The sequence below is a fragment of the Loxodonta africana genome, chromosome 24 (assembly GCF_030014295.1).
Source record: "Loxodonta africana isolate mLoxAfr1 chromosome 24, mLoxAfr1.hap2, whole genome shotgun sequence".
NCBI lineage: Eukaryota > Metazoa > Chordata > Mammalia > Proboscidea > Elephantidae > Loxodonta > Loxodonta africana.
Window position 1 is genome coordinate 26,340,015 of NC_087365.1, and position 17,280 is coordinate 26,357,294.

At 54.2% G+C, this 17,280-nt stretch overlaps 1 protein-coding gene across 3 annotated transcripts; it reads right to left on the bottom strand.

The window, feature by feature from the left end:
• Window positions 1–2,505: 2,505 nt before the first annotated feature.
• CDC25B (cell division cycle 25B) lies at window positions 2,506–11,918 on the bottom strand. Of its 3 annotated transcripts, none has more exons than XM_064275823.1 (16): window positions 11,597–11,914; window positions 10,614–10,744; window positions 9,725–9,776; window positions 7,872–7,913; window positions 7,686–7,722; window positions 7,261–7,383; window positions 7,030–7,152; window positions 6,739–6,873; window positions 6,263–6,343; window positions 5,999–6,175; window positions 5,688–5,780; window positions 5,144–5,206; window positions 4,874–4,972; window positions 4,530–4,663; window positions 3,395–3,506; window positions 2,506–3,240 (listed from the first exon to the last, which is right to left on the bottom strand). In XM_064275823.1, the coding sequence occupies exons 1-16, from the start codon at window positions 11,794–11,796 to the stop codon at window positions 3,100–3,102; spliced, it is 1,743 nt and encodes a 580-aa protein (XP_064131893.1). In that variant the 5' UTR covers window positions 11,797–11,914; the 3' UTR covers window positions 2,506–3,099. The 3 variants fall into 3 exon arrangements, with proteins under 3 accessions (XP_064131893.1, XP_064131892.1, XP_064131891.1); XM_064275822.1 differs by having other exon boundaries at window positions 5,688–5,783; XM_064275821.1 differs by having other exon boundaries at window positions 5,688–5,783; window positions 7,030–7,383; window positions 11,597–11,918.
• Window positions 11,919–17,280: the final 5,362 nt, after the last annotated feature.

Below are 17,280 nucleotides of genomic sequence, written 5' to 3' on the forward strand. Positions count from 1 at the left end.
GGCTCCCCCAAGCCTGGAGTCTCCCTCCTGCAAATGAGCTTCATACCTACCTAGTGGGCTTGGGAGAGGAGCCCTGGTGGCCTAGTGGTTAAGAGCTACGGCTAATCAAAAGGTCGGTATTTCGCACTCCACCAGATGCTCCTCGGGAACCCTATGGGGCAGTTTTACCCTGCCTACAGGGTCGCTATGAGTCAAAATCGACTGGTCGGCAACGGGTCTTTTGTGGGGCTTGGGAGACAGGGGAAAAGTGCCCAGAGCAGGCCAAGTGCCCCATAGCTGCAGCTGTGACTGCCAGTGGGTCCTGATGACCACAGACATGGCGGTGGATACTCTGCACCCATTGCTCCCTCCTCTCCATGTGGCCAGATCCAGACAGAAGGGTGACTGGGAAGAGGACATTCCCAGCACAAGCAAGAGGCAGTCCCTGTGCTGGCCGCTCTGGGACCAAACCACGAAGTGAAGGGCTGGAGGAGGCCTGGGTAGGCTGGAATGCCTGCCTGCTTTGATTGTGTCTGCTATGTGACCCAGCAAATGAGTGCCCTTTCAGAGCATCCTGCTGCCTCCCTCTTCCAAGAAACCTGCAGGAAGGGGCTTTCAGACCATCTGAGCACACAGGGTGGAGCAGATGTCTCAGTGTGACAGTGCCCTGGGCCACTCCCTCCCTCTCAAGGTCTGCCCAGCTCTTTTCCCTTTTCTGGGGCAAGTCCCTTGATCCATGTAAATGCTGGTCTTGGAGGTGTTAGTTGCCTGCTCAGTGGGGCAGGGGGAGAGCCTTCTGAAGGTTTCAGGACCCAGCACCCAGACCATCAGAGCCCACCGTGACTCCACCCCCCCTCCCTACCCTTTGTGACCTTGTAGGGGGCTCTGGGATATGAGTAAAGATCTAGTCTTAGGGCATAAGAGACTTGAAGGACAAGCTGGAGACAAGGCAACAGTACTTTAGACTCTGCCGGGGGTAACTGGAGTCTCCTCTGCTGCTCTGGTAGGAAATAGCCTCCATTTTCCCATCTGCAAAATGGGACGAATAATCATTGCACTACCTATTTCAGGACTATAGATGAACTTTGAGCAAAAGTAGCCAGGATACCTGCATGTTTGCTTTGTATGCAAGGATTCCCCTTACAGTTACTGACAGCCCCTGTTGTTGCGGGGAGGGGATTTCCTCAGATGCCTGAGTTTGTGCCTGCTGAAGAGTTCTCTCAGGTTGCCCCTTTCCCACTCACTTGGTCCTGAACTCAACACTTCCTAGATGGTAGGCCCTGATGGATGTTGGGGATACTGAGGAAAGCCATTTCCCTAACAGGGCAGGGAGGCTTCAGCTAGGTAACATTTGAAATTGAATCCTAAAGGAGTAAGATACGGGGGGAAAGTGTACTCCTGTGAATGGTTCAGCACATTCCAGAAGGAAATGTGAAGAGCAAAGTGTGGAGGATTTGATTAAGAGGTGGGGGATGAGGCTGGGGAGGGCCCAGATCTTAAATGGATTCCTTGTATGCCATGCCAAGAGGCTTAAGTTTATCCTGAGGGCAATGGAGAGCCACTGAGAACTCTTGAGGAGTGATGGGGTTACACTTGCCTTCTTCATGCAGAGTATCGGAAGAGTGAGCCCAGAGGTACTTCGGTAACTAGGTTATAGGAAGGAGGTGGGGAGAGGTTGAATCCAAAGTCTCATCCAAGAGATGAAGACTTCAAGGGGAGGGCAGAAGAGACCATAAGACTACCTCCCCAGAATGTGTTCCAGCCTCCACTGACCTGTCCCCACCTCCTCCACTCCACCAGAGTCTGCTGTGGTCTTGTAGACACCCCACCTGAGCACCTGGGTGCGGCTGCTCTTCCCTGCTCCCACAGAACACAGTACTGGCGACTCAACTTGGTCAGTGCTTTATTGAACCGAGGCCCTAACTGATGACTCGTCTCAGGGCCTTTAAGCACAGCCCTTCCCACATCTTGAGATTCAGAATCCAGAGGTTGATCCGTCCTTGGTTTTAGCTGCTTCCGTGACATTTTCTCTTGAATACTTCCAAACCTTAAGTTCAAAGATTTTTGTCCACACAGACACACATCCTCCTGCCACAGGCTGTCACACTCACCTAAGTGCTTCTGCCCAGCTTGTTGGTGTGCACATGTGTGCAAGGTATTGTCCATCCACCCCTCCATCCACTCATCCATCCACGACAAGAAAACAGCAGCAAATTCTAACCAGCCAGGCCCTGGGTTCACAGCAGTGGGGGCTGGGCTTTCAGCTGGCTCAGGATTCAGGCCTTAGCCCTCACCCCGGGGACTTAGCCCTCACCCCGGGGACTTAGCCCTCACCCCGGGAAGTCCCCCTAGGATATTAACATCCCTTTCAGAGGCAACAGAGGGGGAACTAAGTGGCTCGTTAATATTTGTGTCTCTAACCCCAGCCGGCTAGGGGGAGCCTAAACCTCTCAGCCTGAGACAGTCCAAAAACAAACAAACAAAAAAAACCAGACAAACAAATCAAACATGCAGATAACACTGAAACAGGAGACAGTAAGAAGTTTATGCTGTAGGTGTGTGTACGGAGGGACCGACCCACTGCCGTCGAGTCGATGAAGGAGAAAAAAAGAGGGTAACAGCAGAAACAGCCCATGATTCCTGAGGAGGGGAGGCCCGTAAGTGCAGGGGCTGGAGTGCTGACTCCCAGGGAAGGGCGGAGAGTTTGGCTCTGGCCCATTGTGGGAGGTGGGGGGCCGTGGCTTTCCCCTAGCCTCAGCCGACATGCAAACAAAGCCCCTAGAAAGAAGGGGGCTTTTCTGGACACAGGAAGACAAAGGGTTAATTCAAAGTAGGAAGAAAACAAGCAAAAAGGCTCCTGTGGGACACAAAATACTTCCTTTGAGCTAGCCTTAGCCCAACTTAACCCAGCAGGCTGGGCTCTTCTACAGGGGCTCGGGTGTGGGTGGGGAGCACCAGGACATGGAAGATAACTGGACTCAGACAAGGGGACAGGGCTGGGGGCAGGCAGACACCACGCCCTCAGAGTCCTTCCCCTGGATGGCACCTGGGGCCTCCAGGAGGCCCTTAGCCTCCCAGGCCACCAGAGGCAAAGTAGGCAGGCAGGCCCTATGCAGCTCCTCACTGGTCCTGCAACCGGCTACAGAGCTCCCGCCGGCTCCGCTCCCCAGCCCAGCTGCGTGTCTTAAGGCGGAAGGTCTTCAGCTCATCCTTGAAGGCCTCATGGTTCATGGGCCGGTAGTCCTGGGGCTCACAGAAAGTCTAGGGCAGGATGGTAGGGGTCAGCCAACACCAGGAATAGGACACACCAGGGCGACCCAGCCCCCCTTCTTTCAGGGCGGCAGACTGCCTAAGCCCTTTCCCTGCAATTTAGCCCTCCCACCAAGACAACTGAGGCCACCCCCAGCTACAGTACCGGGTGCTGTGGGAAGAACTCCTTGTAGCCGCCTTTGAGGATATACATCTCAGGATAGTAGAGACTGGGATAGTCGTTAGCAGCACGGTCTCGTTCCCGGATGAATCGGCACCTGGACCAGCATGGGGGAGGGAGGGTCAGAGGTGAGCATGTGGTGAGGGGTACACCTGGGGACTGCTCCCTGTGCCCACTCCTTTGATGGCCCTGAGGAGCCCCAGAAGGCTCCTGAGCACTAGAATGTCAGCCCAAAGAACATTTTTACAAGACCAGTCTGGCTCCTGGATACAAAACGGGGTGGGGAGGGCTCAAGAGGGCTCTCTGTTCTTGGAAGGTGGTATGAGGTAGGTGTGGCCTGGTGGTAGAGGTAGGTGTGGCCTGGACTGGAGAGGAGGCAGCAGGGATGGAGAGACGTAGACAAAATCTAAGAGATACACTCAGAAGGCCTCCTGGACAAGACTTGGTGATGATGAGGTGTGGGGAGAGGAAAGGAGGGAGGAAGAAGAACCCAAGATCAGTGCCCAGTGACTGGCCCAGTGTCTGGACAGAGATGGTCCCATGTGCAGAGGTTGGGGATCCAGGAGGACAAGGAGGGCAGCAGCAATAAGGACCTTGGCTCTAGAAGTCTGTAAGGAGCATCTGGGTGCAGATTGCCAGCTCCCATGAGAGACCTGGGCCAGAGAGCAACTAGCAAATGGATGGCCCAGGTGGAATAGACCTGGGATAAGGGCATTTAAGAATGAACTGGGACAAGAGAGGAGAACAGTCTCAATGGAGCAGTGGACAGCACTGAACTCTGGGGAGGGTCAGTGTTACTGAAGACTGGGGACAGAGATTTTGAGGAGGACAATGCTGGGGATTTGGAACCAGATACTGTGGAGGTGGCAGCAATGGACAGAGTAGAAGTAAGACCTGAGGGAAAGGACCGCGAGAGGGAGACGGGAGGAGGGTGCCGGGCTCAGTATATCAGGAGGTACGAGGGTGGGGGAGAGAGGTCATCTCAAGCCAAGAGACGAGGCACAAGGTCCAGGCTGTGGAGGCTGGGCTCTTGGCCATCCCAAGGGCTCCAGCACCCAGAAGGTGAGGCAGGGAAGGTCAGGGGGCAGACAGTAGCTGGTGGGGCATAGTTGGGACTCACATGCGGGGCCCGCGCTCAGAGGAGAATTCACAGTGGAAGATGAGGATGACTCTCTTGTCCAGGCTACAGGCTGTGATGGGGCTCTGCAGCAGGAAGTTCTCAGCGTCCCGTTCCAGGGGGAGGTTTACAGCTGTCTGCAGAGGAGCTGACCGTCAGGCCACAATCGGGGCCCTGGAGCAAAACCCTTCCCTTTGCATTCTTGGGTGACCATATCACCATGGGACCCTGGGTAGGAGCCTACCCTGTGAGAAGGTGCACCCACCCTCCAACTATTCACCTTCTCTGCAGAGGAAGAACTTGACCGTGATGGGTCCGCAGGGCCTCTCCCCCTCACCCCTTCTCACCTTAATATGGCCGCCTTCATACTCATAGGGGTATCTGCAGTCCACAATCACAAACCTCTCCACAATGTTGCTAAACTTGCCCGTCAGCAGGGCCACCATCTGTAAGAGGCCACAGAGGTAGGTCTGAGCAGGTCAGGCTGGAAGCCAGAGGGTGGCCCCTACCCTATTGCTGACCTAGCACATGTGGCCCTCAGGGAGGGTTAGCAGCCAAACGGCAGTCCGCAATACACCCCTGACTGTGCCAGGTGCCAGCTGGCAGACCTTGCTTACCGTTTCTGGTGAGATGTACTTGAGGTCTTGGTGTTTCCCATCCACAGTCTGTAAGAGAAAGGCCTGAAGGGAAGGGATGAGAATGAGAGAGAGAGAGGAAAAAGAGTGAAATTGGTAAGACTAGCAGCCTGGAAAGGGTGGAGTTTCATTCCTGAAGCCCAGAGGCCACACCTACTTTGGCCTTCAAATTCAGCTCTGGTTCCCGTAGCAACCGAGAGGTGCCTCTTGGGTCTGATACCCAGGGAACAACTCTCCAACGGGGAATGAAGGGGAGTAGAAAAGGCGCCAAGCTTGAGGATAAGGCACTCCTCCCAGGTTCCAAACTAGACATTCCTTTGGAAATGTCTTCCAAGTTTGAGACCCAGTCCAGGCTGGTCAGATCTGAAATCGACTAAAGAGACTAAGCAGAGCCAGAGGTAGGAGGTTACGGGACAGCAAAGGATGAAAAGATACAAAGGACAATGAAAAGGGACCTCTGGGTTCCCTGAGCTGGGGGTCCGCAGTCCGGAAGGGTAGAGCCTCTGAGGGGCCTGCCCACTGGTACCTTGGAGTAGTCCCCGATCAGCTCACGGTGGTCACTGTCCAAGATGTTCTTGATCTCATCATGACACAGGGACTTGGAGCGGAGGACTCGGGCCTTCTGGGAGGCAAGGCAGAAGGGGGCCCGAGTCAGGGGTGAGGCCGGTGCCCTCTCCCCAGGCCGCTACCTGTGCCCCATCCTCTGTGGGAAACTTGCCCAGAAAGGGCTCAGCAGGGTGGAGCTTGAAGGTGGCAGCCCAGGTGCACCCCGGAGGTGGGCAGCAACAGCCCTGCCCCAGCACAGGCCCCCACAGCCATCGGGAGGAAGGCCCTCACAGGTTCTTCGGGCTCCTGCTGCTCCTCAGGCAGGGTTACGCTCCTCCTCCGCTTGTTCTGTATGGGCATGTCCTTGTCTTGGGGCCGCTCCAGCCTCTTGAGGACGGGCCGGATGGCCCTGCAGGGCATGGACGGAGAGCGGAAGAGCCGCTGGCACTTGCTGTACATGATGAGGTCCTGGGGGCAGCAGGGCAGGAGTCAGAGTGCCCAGTGTCCCCCCATCCCACCCCTCTAAAATCTGAGGGGGCCACCCTAGAGGCCTACCTGCTCCCCTTCCTTTTCTGAGGTCTTGACCAGTGGGGCGCTGATGAGGCTCTCCATGCCTGGGGGGACCTCATCATCATCCTGGGGCCAAATCAGCAAAGATGTGGTGGTCGGATCCACAGGCACAGGCCAGACCCTCAGGCCTCTGAGTTCTCCTGTGCAGCCTGCCTGCCCCTGCTAGCACCTCCACACAGGGCAGCCCCCACAACTGTTAAGCCTTGGGGAACCACTTGCTGCTGGGGCTTGCACAGAGCATTAGACGGCCATGTGAGGGGTCAGGCTTTCCCTCCACCCTGCCCAACCTCCCTCCACTCCAGCACCAGTCACCTACTCTTCTCTGACTGGCCGGAGATCAGGCTGCAACTCAGTTACCTCAAATTCTTCTTCTGACATTGGGTTGCAGTCATAGTCTTACTGTGGGAGGACCACTCTCCTCTTTTGGAAGATCCCAGGGACCCGGAGAGGGGCCTGTTTACCTTTAGGTCACTCTCCAGGATGTCCACAAATCCATCATCTTCCTCAGCAGCCCCCTCCATGGGGGTCAGGGAGGAGCGGCGTCGGGGCAGGGGGTTCAGCTCTCCCACTTCCATCTTCCGCTCAGGGCTGATGCACTGTCCGGAGATGAAACAGACCCAGCCTGCTCAGGACTACAGCGCCCATCCCCAGCCTTCCCAGGAAGTTTCCCAACTGCCCCAAATTCAACTGCCTGGGACTCAGGGTCACCCTCCCCTCCCATGGGCTGCAAGGGGTCAGCCCTCCTGATGTACCATCAGGTCGGGGGCTGAGTTTGGCCTCTGGGCAAAGGCTTCTCTGCGGCTGGCCCACTCGGCCATAGCCTGGGTGTGGCTGGGAAATGCCAGCTTCCATGGCATCTTGAAGACAAATCCATCCTGTGGGCAAGATGGGGGGGGTGGGGGGACAGTCATCAAATGCCACAGAGCTACCGCGGTGCTCTCCCCTTCCCGGAGTTCTCCCTTCCCGGCCTGCCAGAAACGCACGTTCTCCTTGTCTTCCACGGAGCTACTGGCAGCTCTGCTGCCTGCCTTGCTCCGCCTCCAACTGTCCGGCGCTTGGGTGTTGGTGATGTTCCGGAGCACAGGGCTGTGGCCCAGAAGCCTCACCTAGACAGCAGGGAGGGCAGGTACTGAGGCTGGGTTCTCTGGTGCCAGAGAATCCTCAGTGTATCCCTCTGCCTCTGGACCCCATCTCCCACAGCCAGGCCAGGGACACCCGGCCACCTGAAGTAAGTCCACCTTCTGGGAGGTGAGCTGGGGGAGGGGACTTCGTCATTATCCTGGGCCCAAATTAGCAAAGATGTGGTGGTCAGACCAACAGACACAGGCCAGATTCCTCAGGGCCCCAAATCCTCCCGTGCAGCCTTCTCTCCCACCCTTCCCCATGCCTGGCCTCAGAGAGCACTCACCGGCATGGACTGGATACGTCTGATGGAGAACTGCTCACTGCAGACCGAAATGGGGGCAGGTCAGGGCTGGGAGAGTAGGGGGCAGGGACTCAGAGCACCCGGCATGTCCCCCGCCACAGAGCTGTATACACCAGGACCCTCCCCATGCCACCCAACACTGAGTGAGGAAGGCCCTGGAACACTCACTTCCGAATGACTCGGCTAGCCGCCTGGATGGCCTGTTCAAACCTAGGGGAGAGAGGGGGATCCCATGCAGCCCATTTTCCTGTAGCCCGCCTCCTTCCCCCAGCCTCAGGTCCCAGACCAAAGGCCTGGGGGCAAGAATGAGGGTAAGGGCCAGTGGAAATGAGGAGTAGGAAGAATGCCCACTTTCATCAGAGCCAGACACTGGGGAGGGGAGATGAGAGGCAGCCTAGGACTTTAAAGCCGCTCTAAATGGAAGAGGGTGCAGAGAACGGCTGTGGTAGAGACAGCTGGGGCTGGTCGCAGGGTCACTGAGGCGTCACCAAGGCAACAGTCTCGCCAGCTTGCCCACAGGCCTTCCACCTGTATGCAAATCGCCTCAGTGGGGCCATATGGCCGCCAGGAAAAGCATCCATCCATCCTGCAGATGACAGGCCCGGCACGCGACAATGCGGGAGTCTCCAGGGCCTGGATGCCAGCAAGGCTGGGCTTCTATCCCCTTGGCCTGCCCCCTCACCCCAGGACAGAGGCCTGGTTTAATGTTCCCCTGGATCAGTCCCAATCTGCCACGCCAGGCCCCCTAGTGACAAATGCACTGGGTCACATCCTTTCCTCCCTCCTATGGAATTTTCCAGGACCCAAGCCTCTGTCCCACCCCCTCCTCCTGCCTTAGAAGAGGCCGAGGAATTCCGACAGATGTTCCTTTTGAGGCTAGGGCATAAGCTTTCCGTACCAAGGCCCCGCCTCCCAGCTATGTTACAGGAGACCACCTGCCACGCAGGGCTTTTGTGCATCTATGCACGTGCGCGCGCACACACACACACACACACACACACACACACCCCAGACTCTTTCTGAGGAACTTTGTGTAACCGTCAAAGCAGGTGCAGAGGTGGGGGAGGGAGGGAGACTCCGGGCTAAAGTGTCAGAAGGATGGCCCCTAGGTGGAGGCTATGCCCAGCAGCCCTGGCATCAGAGATCTTCCCTTCCATTTGTTTGGTTTCCAGTCAGCACCTGGGTCTTGTGGGTAAAGCAGGTCCAGCTTTGACTGTGCTTCCACCAAAACCTAACCTGCAGCCTCCACCCTTACCCGCACCCCCACCCAACTCTCTGTTTCCTGTTTGTGAACCAACCCTGCAGCCCAGCCCAGGCTGATAAAGGCAATGAAGGAAAGACAGCCATTGCCCTAAACTCAAACCTATAGTTCCCCAGCCCAGGCTGGGGACGCCCAGCTGTCCCCACTAATGGCTGGCAGCTGTTCCCCCTGATTGAGCCCTAACAGCTGGACAGAACAGCTGTACTTTGGAAGACACTATCCATGCCCCACCACCAAGGGGGAAGGGTCTGTCCAGGGGACAGCCCCACTCCGTCTCACAGGGCCCTGGTCCAGGGGTTGGCCAGAGGGCCAAGAGTCACTGAAGCCAGATATTGCTGACGGTCAAGGGCCAAACCAGCCTGTAGGCAAGTGTGTTTTGTTAGGCTTACAGCAAGTTAACAAAATGGAGTTAGTTGGGCCCCATTCTAAAACTGTGGTATTTCACAGAAATAATCTGTACAGGCATAAAGAAAGATGGGCCATGCATTGGGCCCACGCTCCTACATGATAAGGGCTGGCTGGAGTCACTGTCCCCACCACCCCTGGCCCTGAGCCCACTCCCAGCTGGCTCCCATGAGCGCAGACCCTTCTCTGAGATGGGGGCAGAATCCTGGAACCTGAGATGGCCCCTGAGTTCCCCCATATGTGGGTCCTGCAGAGTTTGTCACTTCTCCAGATACCCCCAGTGAGTTTATGCTAGAACTGGGATTCCCAAGGCAAGCGCTGACTCCTTGGTGTGGGGTCTCCATTCTCTACTCACGTCTGTTCTGCCACCTGGGGGTCCATGGGGCTGGGGGAGTCCATGCAGAGACCTGGGGGGACAGAACACTTTGGTAGGAAGGTAGTGAAATTTCCCGGACTTTCTCTACTGTGTCCCAACCCTATTCAAAGAAGGGGGGAAAGAAAATCTGTTTCTATTTAAGATCTTGACACATTAAAAAATGAAACAAAAACCATCCATGGACCTCAAAGGCTGACATATTGTCCTCCAAATTGCACAGGGCCCCTGGGCCTGTTTATTATGAAAATCTCTCTATGCGTTGTTAAACTGCAACCCTTGCTAAGCGTTTTTGTTGAACAGATTTAAAATCATTTGCTCTAGAAGCAAATTATTCCTTTAAAGGAAAAAGCTACAGCTTAAGGTAAGAGGGGAAACCCTGCTGGTGTAGTGGTTAAGTGCTAGGGCTGCTAACCAAAAGGTCAGTAGTTTGAATCCACCAGGAGCTCTTTGGAAACTCTATGGGGCAGTTCTGCTCTGTTCTATAGGGTTGCCATGAGTCGGAAATCAACTGGATGGCAACGGGTTTCTTTCTTTTTTTTTTTTTTTGGTTAAGGTAAGAGAAGGCTATACAAAGACCAGCTTTCAGCCCTGAATGCCTCCCAGGGGGCTGTGGTTCAGGACCCTTGGTGCCTGGTTTGAGATCTCCCCTTAGGGCCCCACCCTCCAGTCGGCCTGTCTGGGCTGGGTGTGGTGAGCTCCACCAGAGGTGTGTCTTCCTCTCAGATGAGTGGACAAGAGGGGAAGCTCCAGAGCCCACCAGGTGGTGGGAAAGATGTTAATCTGACCATCAGGGAGGTTGGGAGATTCAGACAGCCCCCTCAAACTCTTGGAGCACTAGAGGACCTCCCTAGGCACCCCTGGGCCTTACCTGCATCAGAAGCTTCAGAAGACTCAGATGACAGGGAGGACTCAGATGCCCGTCGTCGGGACAGGGATGGGCACGGCAGCCGGCTGCCGCTGTGGAAGAGCAGGGTCCCTACCTGATTCTTTGGGGTCTCGCTGGGAAAGCAGCACGGGCCCAGAGAAGGAAAAAGGTAAATGTGGGGCTCAGGGGCTGACAGCCCGTGTTCCAGCCCACCACCCCGCTCTGAAGGGCCCATCAGCTTCTGTACTGTCCCAGGAAGGCAGCAGATTCCTTGGGGGAAGGACTCAGTAGGGCACCACACCAAGGAGGTGGGCTTATCAAGGGCAATGTACTTTTTTCCTAGACCAAGGTAGGCTCATCCTACAGTGGCCCTACATTTCTTGTCTTGCTTTAGGAAGGGTCCTCCTGGGTGCAGGGGGAGGAAAGCCTAGGGCCAGGGCAAGAAGGATGAGGGGGAGGAGCCAGCCTGGGGAATGGGTAGGCAGCAGAGGAGCTGAAGCCCTAGGCTTTCCCTAAACTCTCCAGGCCCCCACCCATCCACGTGCCTTTCTGGAGAAAAGGCCAAGACCTGCGTCTCTACTGCCGCTAGGGCAACCCAGCCCGAACCATGCAGGTTTGCTTAAGGAGCAAGATCGGCCTTTAATCCCCTCACCCCGGATCCCCCAGCAGAATTGGGACGGGGTGGGGGTGGGGAACAAGACCAAGGAGATGGGAGGACCGGACTGCTCTGCCACCCCAAATTCCCTCACCAGGTTTGGGATTCCCCGCCTGGACAGAGATTAGGGAGATAGCGTGGTGCGGGCACAATGCGGGAGAAGGAGGAGGTGGGGCGGAGAGCAGGTCGCCCGGAGTGTGTGAGCTGCACCGCCCCGGCCTCTGCACCCCACCTTTTAGATTCAGCTTCCAGGCCGGCCTCCCAAGGAGTCCTGGGACCACATCCCAACCTGGGCCTCCTACCCCATGCCCAGCCTCCTGGGCCGTCCTACCTGCCAAGCCCGGCGAGGTCGTGCATGGTCTGTGTGAGGGTGGTGACCGGCGAGGAAGCGGCCGCGCGCTCCGGGGACCCCAAGAAGCCGCGAGCTCCCAGCCGGAGGCCCGGGAGGTGGTCCGGACGCTCCGCGCCACCACGCACGCCGGTCGGGCTGAGACCCGAGCTCGGCGCGGGCTCCGGCCGGGGCAGCTCCATCGCGGCAGGGTCGCAGGAGGCTGGTTGGAAGGCCGGGAGCGGGGACGCCAACAGACGCCGGGCACAGCTGGCCGAGGCGAGGGAGGGCGCCCGCCCGGGGGGAAGGGGAGGGAGGGAGGGAGAGCAACGGGGCCGGGAGCGAGGGAGACGGGGAGGGTGGGGAGGGGTGCAGGGGCGCAGGAACCAGCCACCAGTCCGAGAAGCCTCTGGCTGCAGCTGCCACTTCCACCTCCTTATATATTCGAAAAATAACAGCGGCCGCGCCGCCGGACGCCGCCAATCCCGGCGCGGGTTGCAGGAGGGCGGGGCCGACCCGGCCCGCCCCGCCGGCTCCCAGGCTCTGGGTGGGGGGGGAGAATTGGGTCCTGTCCCACACCTCTGTCCCCCCCCCCACCAAGCCTGGCCGCTAAGATCCTGGCCTCCCGAATTCCACCTCTCTCAGGATGTGGCCCGGAGCTATACGTCTCCAGTGGAGAGGACCCCAGAGGAAGCAACAGCCCGCTGGGGCTGGGGGTGGGGGTCTCCGAAAAGCCCCCCGCAATTTAACATCAAATACAATCACCAGCAGGCACCTTGAAGAGGCTCAGTTGGCTCGAGGAATTTGCCTAACACGGCTGCTCTGCGGTCTGTGTTCGTTCTCCCATTTTACAGCCGCGAACGCTGAGGTCTAGAGAGGTTCATTAACTCGCCCAAGGTCACACGATTGCGCAAGTCGTGCAGCCGACCGACATTGGCATCCAGGAGCCTCAGAAGCCTGCAACCTGCCTGCCCCCACGACTGGCAGCGCCAGCCGGTCGCCAAGTGAAATTTCCACTCAGAAACCCTTGCACAGGACTTGGGGGCGGTATGGGGGGGGGGGCGAACCTGGAACTGACGGGCGCTTCCAGGGACCCCCAGATTAGATGTGAACCCAAGAGGCCAGTTTTCTCCCGCAGCCCGAGAGGAGGCGCCGTGGTTGGATTGCCAAGGGTTTCAGCGGCGGGGGCACAGCTCGGGAAGGCAAAAGCTGCAGCCCTGCGTCCTTTCCATGCAGCATCTGCCATCCAGCCAGGGCGCAGTAGACTCCCTGAGCCGAGGAAGTGGGATGGCGAAAGGGAAGGACTGGCAGTGGGTGGGCTGGCGGATTTGTGGAGGCAAGGGGAAGACCCCAGTACCCCCTGTGACGAGAGACCATGGTGGGCACAGGTGACCTTTCTTTATCTCAGCATTTTGGCCACCTCCTGTGCTGTGCCAAACAGGGCTGAGGTTTGGGGTCATCCGTCCTGGGTCAGGAGTACAGGTCTGGACCTCCAGCCGCTCCCAACATCCAAGGCTGGGACTACCCTCAGTGTCTGGGGGCCCCTGTGAGGCTGCCCACCCCAAATACCAAAAAAAAAATTGCCCTGAGGGCTACATTTTCAAAATCGACACAGCAGTTGTGTGTGTGGGGGGGGGGGTGGGTGGGGGTGGGGGGTTATACTTTCTAATTCCTTGAAATCCCCCAGTCAGAAGGTCCCTACTGGGCCAGTGACCCAGGGCCAGGGCCACAGAGGAGACACTCCAGGCCATCCCACACACCAACTCTCCCTGAATCTTTTTGTCAATTCTATCATAGATCATGTGCTCAGTCAAAACAAAAAAACTAGTCAATAAAATACATTGAAATATTTATAGCCATTATGGCAAGAGGACCACTCCTCCTATTCAGCCCAGGCACTGGTTAGGCTGAAACTTCTGGGTGGCAGACAGCTCCATTTTCCCAGTAAACAGACATCTGAGCATAAGGTAGGGATCCCTGCTGGTGCAGTGGTTAAGCGCTCAGCTGCTAAGGGAAAGGTTGGAGGTTCAAACCCACCAGCCACCTGGCTGGAGAAAGATAGGACAGTCTGCTTCCATAAAGATTTACAGCCTTTGAAACCCTGTGACCATTTCTACTCTGTCCTTAGGGTCACTGAGTTGGAACTGACTTGGCAGAAATGGATTTTTGGTTTGGCATAAGGTCCTACACATCAGCTCTCGGCTCTTTTAAGGTGATCCAGTGTGACCCTGGAGTCCCTGAGTGCTGCAAACAGTTAATGGCTGCTAACCGAAAGGTTGAAGGTTCAAGTCCACCCAGACGCACCTTGGACGAAAGGCCTAGTGATCTACTTCCAAAAAATCAACCACTGAAAATCCCATGGAGCACAGTTCTACTCTGACACACATAAGATCTCCATGAGTTGGAATCACCTTGAGACCATCTGGTTCTGGTGTGACCCTGGGGCCTTAGTAAAAGGGGAGGAAAAATTATCAAGTGTTTGCAAAATCTTTTGTTTCTCCAAGTCTGTTCCCACATAGTATCTCCTTTGTGGGACTAATTTTTCTAGTGCCTTTTCTGTCATGGCTTTGTGACGTGTTAAATGTTTTTTAAAAAGTAGTAGATGGTACTAAAATTCAGACAAAAGAGAAAATTTAAATGGTACAAAAGGGCAGTGAAAAGTCCATCTCCGCCCAACACAACCCTTCAGGACTCCCTCCCCAGAGGGAGCCACTGTTATAAATTGGTTCTATATTCCTCTGGAGATAGTCTGTAATAGCCCTAGCCAATGGAAACGTAATGGGAGGCCAAATTTGAGCCACATATATAATTTAAAATTTTCTAGTAAGCACATTTAAAAAGGTAAAAAGAAACAGGTGAAGTTACTTTTAATATTTTACTTAACCTAATGTATTGGAAACCCTGTTGGCTTAGTGGTTGAGAACTATAGATGCTAATTAAAAGGTTGATAGTTTGAATCCACCAGGCGCTCCTTGGAAACCCTATGGGGCAGTTCTACTCTGTCCTATAGGATCGCTATGAGTTGGAATCTACTAGATGGCAATGGGTTTAATATATGCAAAACAACATCATTTCAACAAGTTACCAATATAAAAATTATTAATGGGATATTTTGTTTTTTTTTGTACCAAGTCTTTGAAATCCAATGCGCCTTTTATGCTTTCAGCACATCTTAATTGGTAGTCACCATATTTCAAGTGCTCAGTAGTCACATGGGGCTAGTGGCTTCTGTACTGGATAGTGCAGATTTATACCTTTATAAGGAGATTCATGACCCTATTTTAAAATATATATAAACAGTATATTAAACACTTTGGTTTATTTCACTTGGAGATGGATCCATAGCAGTACACAGAGAGCTGCTGTAAGTTATGGCTATACCACCCCCGTTGCCATGAAGTGGATTCTGACTCATAGCAACCCTATAGGACAGAGTAGAACGCTCCATAGAGTTTCCAAGGAGCGCTTGGTGGATTTGAACTGCCAACCTTTTGGTTGGCAGCCAAACTCTTAACCACTAAGCCACCAGAGTTTCCTGGCTATACCATAAACCAAAAAGCAAACAAACAAACCCACTGCCGTCCAGTCAATTCCAACTCATAGTGACCCTATAGGACAGAGTAGAGCTGCCCCACAGAGTTTCCAAGGAGCGCTTGGTGGATTCAAACTGCTGAACTCTTGGTTAGCAGCCATAGCACTTAACCACTACACCACCAGGGTTTCCCTACATTTACTCAATCCTCTAAGGCTGAGCATTTAAGTTATTATCTTTTACAAACAACGATACAGCAAGCGTGCCTATAAACCTAGTGCTGCTGTAACTGAAATACCACAGGCGGGTGGCTCTAATGAACAGAAATTTATTTTCTCACAGTTTAAGAGGCTACAAGTCCAAATTCAGGACACCAGGTCTAGGGAAGGCTTTCTCTCTCTGTTGGTTCTGGGGGAAGGTCCTTGTCTCTTTTCAGCTTCTGTTTCTTGGTTCCGTGGCATGGCCTCTGTCTTCCCCCATCTATGCTTCGTTGCTTCTGTGCCTAATCTGCTCCTTTTATATCTCACAAGTGGTTGGCTTAAAACACACCCTACACTGATATGGCCTCATTAACATGATAAAGAAAAACTCTATTCCCAAATGGGATTATATCCACAGGTACCAAAACCAAAAAATCAAACCCACTGCCCTGCCTTAGAGTAGATTCCCGTAGCTACGCTATAGGATAGGGTAGAACTGCCCCATAGGATTTCCGAGGTTGTCATCTTTACAGAAATGGAATGCCACATCTTTCTCTTGTGGAGCAGGTGGGGGGTTTGAACCGCCAACCTTTTGGTTAGCAGCTGAGCACTTAACCGCTGCGCCAGCGGGGCTCCTTTCCACAGGTACAGGGATTAGGATTTACAACATATATTTTGGGGGACCCAATCCAATCTGGTTTTTTAATCCAATCTGTAACAATGCCCTTACATGTCTGTGTGCACGTGGGCCAGTCTATCTATAGAATGAATTCCTAGAGAGGAAGTGCTAGATGGTATGAGCTTTATGGACTGAAATCTTTTCTCTTTCCAGAATCTCATCTCCTCAGACTAGCTGAGCTACTGAAGAACAGAAACCAAGTCTTTTACTTCTCCTCCAGTGCCCAGCACCTCCCAAAGGCCTGAGTCCAAGGTTGTCCTCTGATCCTACAATCCCATTTCTAGCATTTTCCCTTAAGAAGATGATGAGAGATGCTGAGTGAAATAAGTCAATCACAAAAGGACAAATACTATATGAGACCACTATTATAAAAACTCATGAAAAGAGAAAACAGAAGTGGTAGGAAAGGGCAGTGAAAAGTCCATCTCTACCCAACACAAACCTTTAGGACCACCTCCCCAGAGGCAGCCACTGTTATAAATTGGTTGCATGTTCTTCTGGAGATAGTCTGTAACAGCCCTATCCAGCAGACTTATAATGGGAGGCCAAAAGAAACAATCTTTGATGGTTATGAGGGAGGGGAGGGGTGGGGAAGGGTGGGGATGGAAAAATACTAAACAGACAATAGATAAGTGAAAACTTTGGTGAAGGGTGAATGGTAAAACAGCACAACTTGTATAAGGCAAGGTCATGGAAGCTCCATAGACACATCCAAACTCCCTGAGAGACCAAATTGCTGGGCTGAGGGCTGTGGGGTCCATGGTCTCAGGGAACATCTAGCTTGACTGGCATAACATAGTTTATAAAGAAAATGTTCTACAATTTACTTTGGTGAGTAGCGTCTGGGATCTTAACAGTCTGTGAGAGGCCATCTAAGATACTCCACTGGTCTGACCCCTTTGGGAGCAAGGGAGAATGAAGAAAACTAAAGATACAAGGGAAAGATTAGTCCAAAGGACTAATGGACCACATCTACCACGGCCTCCACCAGACTGAGCACAGCACAACTAGATGGTACCCAGCTACCACCACTGACTGCTCTGACAGGGATCACAATAGAGGGTCCCAGACAGAGCTGGGAAAAAATGTAGAACAAAATTCTAACTCACAAAAAAGACCAGACTTACTGGCCAGACAGACTGGAGAAGCACCAAGAGTATGACCCCTGGACACTCTTTTAGCTCAGTAATGAAGTCACTCCTGAGGTTCACCCTTTATCCAAAGATTAGAGAGGCCCATAAAACAGAACAAGATTAAAGGGGCATACCAGTTGAGG

Bases quoted from the DNA above. Each gene is read 5' to 3' on its own strand.
- CDC25B (XM_064275821.1), bottom strand. From the start codon at position 11,796: ATGGAGCTGCCCCGGCCGGAGCCCGCGCCGAGCTCGGGTCTCAGCCCG. The intron at 3,507-4,529 runs GTGAGTCCCAAC...ATGCTGGTCCAG, and splicing joins TCTGAGCGCGGGCCCCGCAT to GTGCCGATTCATCCGGGAAC. The intron at 3,241-3,394 runs GTACTGTAGCTG...ATCCTGCCCTAG, and splicing joins AGTTCTTCCCACAGCACCCG to ACTTTCTGTGAGCCCCAGGA.